The sequence below is a fragment of the Ovis canadensis genome, chromosome 20, assembly GCF_042477335.2.
Source record: "Ovis canadensis isolate MfBH-ARS-UI-01 breed Bighorn chromosome 20, ARS-UI_OviCan_v2, whole genome shotgun sequence".
Taxonomy (NCBI): domain Eukaryota; kingdom Metazoa; phylum Chordata; class Mammalia; order Artiodactyla; family Bovidae; genus Ovis; species Ovis canadensis.
Genome location: NC_091264.1, coordinates 43,705,737 through 43,718,122, shown reverse-complemented (window position 1 = coordinate 43,718,122; position 12,386 = coordinate 43,705,737). Strand labels below are relative to the sequence as shown.

Genomic DNA, 12,386 nt, shown 5'->3' with positions numbered 1-12,386 from the left:
TCAGCAGTGGACACAGGATTGGAAAAGGTCCGTTTTTATTCCCGTCCCAAAGAAAGGTAATGCCAAAGAATGCTCAAACTACAGCACAGCTGCACTCATCTCACACGCTAGTAAAGCAGTGCTCAAAATTCTCCAAGCCAGGCTTCAGCAGTATGTGAACTGTGAACTTCCAGATGTTCAAGCTGGTTTTAGAAAAGGCAGAGGAACCAGAGATCAAATTGCCAATATCCTCTGGACCACTGAAAAAGCAAGAGAGTTCCAGAACAACATCTATTTCTGCTTTATTGACTATGCCAAAGCTTTTGACTGTGTGGATCACAATAAACTGGAAAATTCTTCAAGAGATGGGAATACCAGACTACCTGACCTGCCTCTTGAGAAACGGGTATGCAGGTCAAGAAGCAACAGTTAAAACTGGACATGGAACAACAGGCTGGTTCCAAATAGGAAAAGGAATTTGGACATGGAACAACAGACTGGTTCCAAATAGGAAAAGGAGTATGTCAAGGACATATATTGTCACCCTGCTTATTTAACTTCTATGCAGAGTACATCAAGAGAAATGCTGGGCTGGAAGAAGCACAGGCTGGAATCAAGATTGCTAGGAGAAATATTAATAACCTCAGATATGCAGATGACACCACCCTTAAGGCAGAAAGTGAAGAAAAACTAAAGAGCTTCTTGATGAAATGAAAGAGGAGAGTGAAAAAGTTGGCTTAAAGCCCAACATTTAGAAAACTAAGATCATGGCATCCGGTCCCATCACTTCATGGCAAATAGATGGGGAAACAGTGGAAACAGTGACAGATTTTATTTTTCTGGTCTCCAAAATCACTGCAGATGGTGACTGCAGCCATGAAATTAACAGACACTTGCTTCTTGGAAGAAAAGCTATGACAAACCTAGAGAGCATATTAAAAAGCAGAGACATTATTTTGCCAACAAAGTTCCATCTAATCAAACTATTGTTTTCCAGTGATCATGTATGGATGTGAGAGTTGGACTATAAAGAAAGCTGAGCGCAGAAGAACTGATGCTTTTGAACTATGGTGTTGGAGAAGACTCCTGAGATTCCCTTGGACTGCAAGGAGATCCTACCAGTCCATCCTAAAGGAAATCAACCCTGAATATTCACTGGAAGGACTGATGTTGAAGCTAAAACTCTAATAATTTGGCCACCTGATGTGAAGAACTGACTCAGTTCTGTGACGACCCTGATGCTGGGAAAGATTGAATGTGGAAAGAGAAGGGGATGACAGAGGATGAGATGGTTGGATAGCATCACCAACTCAATGGACCTGAGTTTGAGTAAACTCTGGGAGTTGGTGATGGACAGGACTGGCATGCTGCAGTCCATGGAGTTGCAAGGAGACAGACATGACTGAGCAACTGAGCTGAACTGAACTGACTGAAGGATTTTGATAATATTTTATAAATAAATAATCACTGTGAATATATGGTGAAAATCAATATTTTAAAGAATGTTATTGGAACAGATAAAAATGTTATATTCAATATGAGGAAAAACAATTTTGCAAATTCTATAAAATTATATTAGCTATAAAAGTGAATAACATATCAGAGACAAAAGACATTTTTTGTAAAGATATCTCTTTACTTTGTCAAATTAAATATTCACATTTAATGACAATACTTAAAGCTCTATTTGCATATTTACTTAGATTCCAGATAGAAAGCTAAATAATTGATCAAAAGAGATTAAGAGGTATTTTGTGCTGACAAGACATGTATGAAAGAAAAATACTCATCTCATGGCTCATAGCCATTGGAAGCTTTCCCTGTGGGTAGAGGAAATCTGAAAAATCCCAGATGTACTTATTCCCAGATTCCTCTAGTGAATGAACTGAACTCAACAGTCCTCCAAATAAGAAAAATTTTAGGTAATTGTGGCTTTTTCAGTGAACCTTTTCATTTTCATATAAACTGTGCACAGAACACATATGGCCTAGGAACTACTGAGTGTGAGACCTGGAGAGCGATAGGAAGGTCTCAGGTAAACCCCCATTTCTGCAGCTATGATGTGAGCTCTACCACAATGAGGCAGAAGATTTCTTCTGTGATGAGAAAACAGATCTGTCATAACAGTATCATTATCATTAATGAGTACCTGTCACCAGTTAATCACTAGAGCAGTAACTCCAGACTTATGAAAGCATAATACAAATATATACGCACATAATATAAATGTTTATTTATTCATAGAATCTTTACAAAATAGCTGAAAAAAGGAGACAAAACATTTTTGAGAAGAGAATAAGAAGAATTTAGAATTGGTAACTTCAAGATGTCATTGAAAAAAAAGTTCACATCATTTTATTCAGGAGATTTAGCTGTGATCCTCATAAGTGAAAGGAAAAACCAGAAGTAGATGATGTTAAAAGTTCCCAGCATTTGAAGGACTGGATGAGGATGGCTCACATTTCTCTTTAGCTTGAATTTCTTCCCACTAACCTTCTTAGCGCCCACTTAGCTTCTTTGTTTCTCAAGGTGTAGATCAAAGGATTAAGTGAGGGTGTCACTACAGTGTAGAAGAGGGTGAGGAATTTACTGTACTTCTGTGTGTACTTGCTTTTGGGTTGGATGTAGACAGAAATTATTGTCCCAAAAAACAAAACCACAACAATTAGGTGGGACCCACAAGTCCCAAATGCTTTCCTCCTGCCTTCAGTGGATTTTATCCTCAGCACACTCCGAACAATGCAGCCATAGGAGGCCAGAATAAGCCCCAGAGGTATCACCACATAGAGGACAGAAGCTATGCAGAGCTCATTTTCCAGGAAGGTTGTGTTCACACAGGCAATCTTAATCAGGGCAGGCTCTTCACACATGAAGTCATCCACCATGTGATGGCTGCAGAGAGGCAACTGGAAAACAAGGATGGTCTGAACCGTGGACCCCACAAAGCCAGTGATCCAGGCCAGAGCTGCTAGTTGCTGGAGAAGCTTTGGGTGCATGATCACTCCATAGTGGAGGGGTCGACAGATAGCATTGAAGCGGTCATAGGCCATAACAGTCAGCAGGACACACTCCGTGGAGCCCAGCCCCAAAGCAACATACAGCTGGATCACACAACCAGTGTAGCTAATGGTCTTGTCAGGCCCCTTGAGATTCCAAAGCATCTGTGGGACAATACTGGTGGTGAAACAGAGGTCCAGGAAGGAGAAATTGGAGAGGAAGAAATACATGGGTGTGTGGAGTTTGGGGTTAAAGTATGAGAGCAGTATGATCGCTGTGTTCCCCATCAGTGTCAGAATGTATATGATAGAGACAACAAGAAGGAGAAGCATCTCCAGGTGGGGCTGGTCAGAAAAGCCCAGTAGGATGAAACCTGCCAGAGTGCTAGCATTTGCTCTTTTCATGGCTTAATTGTGAGTCACCGTTCTTGGTCATTCTTATTTTCTTCCTGTGGGAAAGAAAGTCAGATATCATAACCAAAAAAATATAACAAACTAAGTAAAATGAGCACTTTGACATTGATTTTTTAATATAGAGAAATGACAGAGTAAACTTATGCAAAATAAATAGTATAATAGGTTGCCTTGTTACAAAGAGACACACAGAGTCGGAAAACACCAAATGCATTGCAAGGAAATATATAAACATAGAATAGACTTTAGAGAATAACCCAGAACAGAAGTGAGAAGAATCCCAAATTCTCTGAAGACAAATTACACAGGCCATCAATGTGCATAGTGTGAAAAACCAAAGAAATGGAAAGTAAGATGATTGTTACACATACACATACATGATAGATCATAGATATAAAAGAAAAATATTGACAAATACACTGAGTGAGCAAGAGTCTTAGAAACAAGGCATATAGAATTTGAAACATAGAACAAAATAGGAATTGTTAGAATTTTCAAAAATGAAGGGTTAGAGAGAATTATCATTAATATTCATTGTTTTTCTCTGAAGCAAATAATTACTGATCTAATAAGTGTGGAGGAAAACTTCTGAAATCTCCCCATTTGAGTCACAGCTCTACTATTTTATGAATATGTTCTCCAGGAAATTCTATTTACAATCCCTAATAAGCAAGCTCTACCCTATATGACATGAATAGTTCATATGCTTTAGTGTAATTATATTACAAGAAGGCGTATTACATATTACATATTCACATATTACAAGAGTATGTGAATGCAGCCACTAATGCAATCCAGTGACCTTCCCTAAAGTCAGTTATGTTGAATTTATCAGTGTCTTTACACTATTAACTTGCAAAGACTAAGAAACACAGTTATGAGAATTTGTACCGCTAAACGGTCAGTTTTGAGGTCTTCAAAACAGGTGCAGTCACTTATCTTGGAGATCGAATCTAAATAAGTTGCTTAAAAACAAACAAATAAACAACAAAATCATCCAATGACAATACTGATCTCCCTTAAGTATCCTAGCAAGAAAATTAAACTTACTTCTAAGAATCCTTCACCTTGATAGAACCTCTCAGGCAATTATTGCACAGTCCAGTTTAGAGAGAATAAGTGGCTTATTTTCTTTGGCATCCGTAGTAATAATCAGTTGCATTTTAAATTTTGGCCAAGACAAAACTCTCATGTGTTTTGCATAGAGAATGATAATTATTTCCAGAATTATAGCAAAAGAAAGAAACTGATCTTGCTGGTCACATTGGTTAGCACTTTTGTATCCACCCATGCATTTTGGTGGTAAAATTAAAACCCTGAGTGTTATGATGCACCAAAATTGACATTGACCTTACCTGCCTAAATTTCCTCTATTATTCAGTAAAGTGTAAAACAACTGTGTTTTTGAGAGATCCAACATCTCCTGGGGAAAAGACAGCACATGAACGGCCTCACTTTGCTTGATGTAACTCTACATTGTCACCATTTTTTCTTGTGTATTTATGTTACAAGAAAACCCAACAATCTCCAGGCAGACACCACACTTAAACTGGTCTCACTCCCTTTCATATTTCTGTTCTTAATCAAAAGAAAGATAAAGGGATTTATATCTGCAAAGAAACAAAGCTGGAAGGCATTCCATAATTTAGAATAAATGTCAGTTTATACATGAAAAACTGCTTTTGTTCACTGCTAAAGACAAGTAGCTCTGGATTTCCTCAATTTTTAAATTTAATTTTCTTTTTTCCCCTAAACAGCACAGTACTACTTTCCAGAAAGAATGACAATCCAGCTGTGGACATTCTTGGGGATTTTGATGAGAAGTTCAATCATGATCACAGATCCTGGACAAGCAGTGGAGGAACCCCATGTGTGCAATTTGTTGGCTCCCTTTTTCCTGTAATCTCATGGCTCAAGTCTCTTCAAATAAATAGCTTGCTTACTCTACACATACTTCTGGAGTTCTTCCTAGTCAACTTCCCATCATTATATTAGCGAGGGAGACAGGTCCCTGGAGAGAGAAGAGCCACGGAGACATGTGCTTCTGTTGCTGCTGGAAGACCGTCAATTGCAAAACAGCTTCTAAACACTCATGTGCAAAATTGTCAGTGTTATTTAGATATTATCTTAAAAGATTTATATTTTAAATTAGTTCATTAAAATTTTTATTAGTTAAACTCAGTTTTGAACATAGTATGGAGACATGCATATATCTGGAAATACATGCTTGAAGTTTATACACAATTAATGAAGATCCAAGAATAGATTTATAGACTTCTGGGTAATAGGAAATGCTGGGGAAGAAGTGGAGTCTAGCATAAAAGGGGAGAGGCTATTGCAAATTCATGAACTTTTCTATGAAGTGGTTAAAAATAAAGTTTTCATATCGGAAAAGATTCATTGCTACGCATATAGCATTGTTATTACTTCCTGAAGAACTGGCATTTTTTTGTAGTTGCTTTTAAAACACATGATGTATATTCTGCTTTGTGTGACATGATCCTCTGGGTGCAGTATTTTTGCAATGGATGTAAGTATATGTATAGAATAATACTTGCATGTAGTATACATGCATAATTATAATACAGTTTGATAATAAAGTTCATATAGTGAAGTTGTCTATCCAAAAATCCAACCTAGTAAATTTGAAGATCTAATTAGTTTTATTGAAAGAGTCATGAATTGGGCAGCATTCCAGTACCAGCTATACAAAACAGGAGGAATTTCTAGGCAGAAGGGGAAAGAGTAGAATGTTTCAGGCTTAAGTCACTTGCATGTGAGGGATGGTCTGGGTCTACATGTCAGATTACCTCACTGGCGCTGACTAGAAAATTGCAGCCTGATTAAAACTACATTCCTCAGAGAGGTTGTATTTAAATTAGGGACTTGGTCTAGTTTTGCTGAAGTGGTCTGAGAACAGCTGCCTCTATTTGGGGTCTTTTGTTTCTTTTTTAACGCCGAGTAAGAGTCTCAGTTCAGTTCAGTCGCTCAGTCATGTCTGACTCTGTGACCCCATGAACCGCAGCATACCAGGCCTCCCTGTCCCATCTCCCATTCCCGGAGTCCACCCAAACTCATGTCCACTGAGTCGGTGATGCCATCCAACCATCTCATCCTCTGTCGTCCCCTTCTCCTCCTGCATTCAATCTTTCCCAACATCAGGGTCTTTTCAAATAAGTCAGCTCTTCTCATCAAGTGGCAAAAATATTAAGACTTTCAGCTTCAACATCAGTCCTTCCAATGAACGCCCAGGACTGATTTCCTTTAGGATGGACTGGTTCGTAGCACCAAATATGATTCTCCATATTCTTACTCTTCTCTTTCACAGTATTCATCTTATGTTCAATCAGTACACACCCAGCAGTTTCCGAATATTTTTTCCTGTCATTAAATTCATGGAAATTACATCGCATCTACTTTTCAAAGTCCAACTTAAATCTCATCTTTCACAAATGTGTTTTTCATGTGCTAATTAATAAAAATATGAGAAAAGAGGATCTTTTAGGAAATTCAAGTACTCTGTTATAAGAGAGTATGTTAGGAAATGACAAGAAATATACTTGGAAGATTTAAAAAAGGACCATATCACAAAGGGATTGATGTATATTATGCTAAGGAGGTAGGACTTCCTACGATCCCAAGGAGAGTATTTCATATTCGATAAGGTCACGGGACTCCAGATTCTGACTAACTTAAGTTCTAATTCCCAGGGCAAGTTATTGAACTTCTAGAAGGTAAAGATTTCTAAACTATAGTGAGTGAAATAACAGTTTCAAGTACCTAGGGTGGAAGGCGATAAGCGAGGTACCACACGTGACATACTTGAGTACCTGGCACCTAGCAAAACCCAGTCCATGTTTACCCACTGATATATTAATGGTGAGGTTACTCATGGGATGTGGTTAAAACACAACAATATTTTTATTCCTTTATTCATCTTACTTGTACCATGTAGCATTCTTTCCTTGGCCTGGTTTATAGCTTCAGAGTGTGCTATAATCTTTTTGGTCATTTACAAATGGTGAAAGTGTCCACTTATAGTAATAAAGTATTTTCACAATAGTAATTAAAATGTGCACTGTCAAGTGACACTTAATTTACACGTAAAGATTCTGTGTTTCCTGAGCTTCAGCCTATTCCCGTCTGAGACCTTGCAGTGAGGATTTGGGTGAGCTGAGTTCCTGCCTTCCATCTTGTGCATCTTCCTCTGTGCCTCTGGGTTGATAAGCACAATTTCCGAACTTGCCAGGGCAAACGTGTGCAGAGGGAAAAGGAGAGGTTATGCAGGAAATTTTAGTTGACTAAATAGATGAAACAAAATTGGCATGATATTGATAATTTTAAAGTGCTTGTTAACATACATGGGTTTATTTTAAATTATTCTATATCCATTTTCCATTATTTGAAAGTTTACAAATTAAGAGCACTAATACTTTGTTCACCGTGTTTCTGATTTCTGGCCTCATTTTAATTTTTTTAGCCAAAATGCTCTTATGCTTTTAAACTTCTGAAATGTATTCATTTATAATTCAATATATGGTCAATGTTTTATAAATGTCCTGTGTGTGCCTGAAAAATTTTTGCATGTCTTTACACCTTCAGTGGTTTCACTATATTTATTTTGTAATTTTTGCTGTGCTCTTTATATTTTCTATATCCTTATTCATTTATGTTTGTATATCTTTTCTACCAATTTTCCATCTAATTCTGGCTGTGAATTTGCCTATTTCCTTTCTTACTCTTAGGTTTTGGTTTATACTTTGAAGTTATTTGATAGAAAGCATATTAACTTAAGATTATTATAGCTTTCAAGTTAACTAAACAGTTTACATTATGCAATGTCTCTCCTTATTCCTAATAATAGTTCTTCCCTTAAAGGCTATCCTTTCTGATACTAGTAAGATCATGCCAGCCTTCTTTTTGGCTAGTATTCACATGATATGTCTTTTTGTATGCTTTACAGTAAATCTTCTTATAGACTTATCTTATTTTTTACTCTACTACATATAAAAAGAATATATGGAAAGTATTAATGTTTTATCCTAATGTGGACATAAGAATATAATTTTCAATAGCTTTAAAAAATTTATTGTATACTTAAAATTATGAGACTTTAAAAAATTTGGGTAATCTTATTGCTTAGTAAGCATTGACCTGTCCTAATCAATCAGTGAAGTTATTTGATTTGAATATAACCAGTTATAGAAAGTTTACTTAGACACCACTTGTTAACCTTATCAATGCCTCTGACTAAATCGTATATTTTCTTCTCCAATATAGTTGCTGTTCTTTACTAATTTATTCAACATCTTAATAGCCAGAAAGAATGTATCTTTGTTAAAATTATCTAGGAATTAATCTCTATTAAAAGAATTAAATTTTTTGGCAGCAGCACACAGCATCTAGGAAATTAGTTCCCCAAACAGAGATCAAACCATGCTTCCTGCTTTGGAAGCATGCAGTCTTAACCACTGGACCACCAGGGAAGTCCCTATTTAAGAAAAAAACAGATTATAGTGATAGCATGTTGCAAGTATATCTAAGCAGGTTCTAGAATTAAAACCAATAAGCTACTGATAATATTTTATAAACAAATAACTATGTGGAAATGCATAAAATAAGGTCAGTATTTTTATACTGAACATATTACCAAAATCTTAAACTACGTTATTGCTGCTGCTGTTAAGTCACTTCAATCCTGTCCAACTCTGTGCGACCCCATGGATGACAGCCCACCAGGCTCCCCCATCCCTGGGATTCTCCGGGCAAGAACACTGGAGTGGATTGCCATTTCCTTCTCCAATTCACGAAAGTGAAAACTGAAAGTGAAGTCGCTCAGTCGTGTCTGATTCCTAGTGACCCCATGGAATGCAGCCTACCAGGCTCCTTCATCCATGGGATTTTCTAGGCAAGAGTACTGGAGTGGGGTGCCATTGCCTTCTCTGAAAGTATCTTATTAGAATAGATAAAACTTTATATTCAATATGAAGAGAATTATTTTCTAAAATTATGATATCCATAAAAATGAATAACACATAGGAGGCCAAACACATGTTTTGGTAAAGAAATCTATATATTGTGACAAATATAGATATTCAGATTAAATGACAATACTTAAAATTCTAATGCATATTTGCTTAGATTCCAGATAGAGAGTTATAGAATTGATCAAAAGAGATTGAGAGCCATTACGTGAGGACAGTTCAGTTCAGTTCAGTCGCTCAAACGTGTCCAACTCTTTGCAACCCCATGAATCACAGCACGCCAGGCCTCCCTGTCCATCACTAACTCCCGGAGTTCACTCAGACTCACGTCCATCGAGTCAGTGATGACATCCAGCCATCTCATCCTCTGTCGTCCCCTTCTCCTCCTACCCTCAATCCCTCCCAGCATCAGAGACTTTTCCAATGAGTCAGCTCTTCGCATGAGGACAAGAGACGTATAAATGGGAAATATTCAGTCTCATGGCTCATATCTCTTGGAAGCTTTCTCTGTGGGTGGGAGAGATCAGAAAACTCCCTGGATGTACTTAGTCCCAGATGCCTCTAGTAAATGAACAAGAATCAATAATCACCTGAAGGAAAAACTGTTAGGTAATTGTTGATTTTCCAGTGGACCTTTATGCTTGTATGTAAACAATGGACACAACAGTTACAGCCTGTGGAAATACTGAATGAGAGATCTGGAGAACAATAGAAAGTTCTCAAGAAAGTTCTATCTCTATGAGGCAGGTGATTTCATCTGTGATGAGAAAATAGATCTGTCATGAACATATCCGCCCTGCCATTAGTTAATCTCTAGAGCAATAACTCCAGGATTTGGAAAATTATAATACCTATATATATGCACTACTATAAATATTTGTTTATTTCTTAATAGGCTCCTTAGAAAACAGCCAAAAGAAAAAGAGACATAACATTTCTGGAAAGCAATATGAGGATTTACAGTAGGCAGCTTCAGGATGTCACTGAAGGAAAACTTCATACCATTTTATTCAGGAGATTTAGCTGCGATCTTTACAAACAAAAGGAAAAACCAAAATTAGATGATGCTAAAAGTCCTTAATATCTGAGGGATTGTATGAGGATATTTCACATTTCTCCCTAACTTGGGTCTCATCCCAGCAACCTTCTTAGCGCCCACTTAGTTTCTTTGTTTCTCAAGGTGTAGATCAAAGGATTAAGTGAGGGTGTCACTACAGTGTAGAAGAGGGTGAGGAATTTACTGTACTTCTGTATGTATTTGCTCTTGGGTTGAATGTAAATGGAAGCTAGAGTCCCGAAAAACAAAACCACAACAATTAGGTGGGACCCGCAAGTCCCAAATGCTTTCCTCCTGCCTCCAGTGGATTTTATCCTCAGCACACTCCGAACAATGCAGCCATAGGAGGCCAGAATAAGCCCCAGAGGTATCACCACATAGAGGACAGAAGCTATGCAGAGCTCATTTTCCAGGAAGGTTGTGTTCACACAGGCAATCTTAATCAGGGCAGGCTCCTCACACATGAAGTCATCCACCATGTGATGGCTGCAGAGAGGCAACTGGAAAACAAGGATGGTCTGAACCATGGACCCCACAAAGCCAGTGATCCAGGCCAGAGCTGCTAGTTGCTGGAGAAGCTTTGGGTGCATGATCACTCCATAGTGGAGGGGTCGACAGATAGCATTGAAGCGGTCATAGGCCATAACAGTCAGCAGGACACACTCCGTGGAGCCCAGCCCCAGAGCAACATACAGCTGGATCACACAACCAGTGTAGCTAATGGTCTTGTCAGGCCCCTTGAGATTCCAAAGCATCTGTGGGACAACACTGGTGGTGAAACAGAGGTCCAGGAAGGAGAGATTGGAGAGGAAGAAATACATGGGTGTGTGGAGTTTGGGGTTAAAGTATGAGAGCAGTATGATCGCTGTGTTCCCCATCAGTGTCAGAATGTATATGATAGAGATGACAAGAAGGAGAAGCATCTCCAGGTGGGGCTGGTCAGAAAAGCCCAGTAGGATAAAACCTGCCGGAGTGCTAGCATTTGCTCCTCTCATTGCTTAATTGTGAGTCACCATTCTTGGTCATTCTTATTTTCTTCCTGTGGGAAAGAAAGTCAGATATCATAACCAAAAAAATACAACAAACTAAGTAAAATGAGCACTTTGACACTGATTTTTTAATATAGAGAAATGACAGAGTAAAATTACACAAAATAAATTGTATAGCAAGTTTTCTTTCTGCGTAAAGAAACACACAGAGTCTGAAAGCACCAAATTCATTGCAAGGATATATAAACATAGAATTGAGTTAGATATACAAGCTGGATTTAGAAAAGGCAGAGAAACCAGAGATCAAATGACCAACGTCTGCTGGATCACTGAAAAAGCAAGAAAACATCTACTTTTCCTCTCTTGACTATGCCAAAGCGTTTGGCTGTGTGGATCACAACAAAGTGTGGAAAATTCTTAAAGAGATGGGAATACCAGCACACATGACCTGCCTCCTGAGAAATCTGTATGCAGGTCAAGAAGCAGGTTAGAAGTGGACATGGAACAACAGACTGGTTCCAAATCGGGAAAGGAGTACATCAAGGCTGTATATTGTCATCCTGCTTATTTAACTTATATGAAGAGTACATCATGCGGAATGCTGGGCTGCATGAAGCACAAGCTGGAATCAAGATTGCTGGCAGCAAATCAATAACCTCAGATATGCAGATGACACCACCCTTAGGGGAGAAAGTGAAGAAGAACAAAAGAGCCCCTGGATGAAGGTGAAAGAGGAGAATGAAAATGTTGGCCAAATTTAACATTCGTAAACTAAGATCGTGGCATCCGGTCCCATCACTTTATGGCAAACAGATGTGGAAACAATGGAAACTGAGAGACTATTTTTCTGGGCTCCAAAATCACTGCAGATGGTGACTGTATCCATGAAATTAAAAGACGCTTGTTCCTTGAAAGAAAAGCTATGACCAACTTAGACAGCATATTAAAAAGCAGAGATATTACTTTA

The 12,386-nt window shown here is 38.1% G+C and overlaps 2 protein-coding genes across 2 annotated transcripts; both read right to left on the bottom strand.

Annotated features, from left to right (window-relative positions):
* Positions 1-2,189: 2,189 nt before the first annotated feature.
* On the bottom strand, positions 2,190-3,420 carry LOC138425054 (putative olfactory receptor 2B8). The gene has a single exon (XM_069562640.1). It carries the CDS (start codon positions 3,378-3,380, stop codon positions 2,448-2,450), a length of 933 nt encoding a protein of 310 aa, XP_069418741.1. The 5' UTR covers positions 3,381-3,420; the 3' UTR covers positions 2,190-2,447.
* A 7,084-nt stretch (positions 3,421-10,504) lies between these two features.
* On the bottom strand, positions 10,505-11,425 carry LOC138425203 (olfactory receptor 2H1-like). The gene has a single exon (XM_069562787.1). The coding sequence runs from the start codon at positions 11,423-11,425 to the stop codon at positions 10,505-10,507; it is 921 nt and encodes a 306-aa protein (XP_069418888.1).
* Between the last annotated feature and the right edge of the window lie 961 nt (positions 11,426-12,386).

Bases quoted from the DNA above. Each gene is read 5' to 3' on its own strand.
- LOC138425054 (XM_069562640.1), bottom strand. From the start codon at position 3,380: ATGAAAAGAGCAAATGCTAGCACTCTGGCAGGTTTCATCCTACTGGGC.
- LOC138425203 (XM_069562787.1), bottom strand. From the start codon at position 11,425: ATGAGAGGAGCAAATGCTAGCACTCCGGCAGGTTTTATCCTACTGGGC.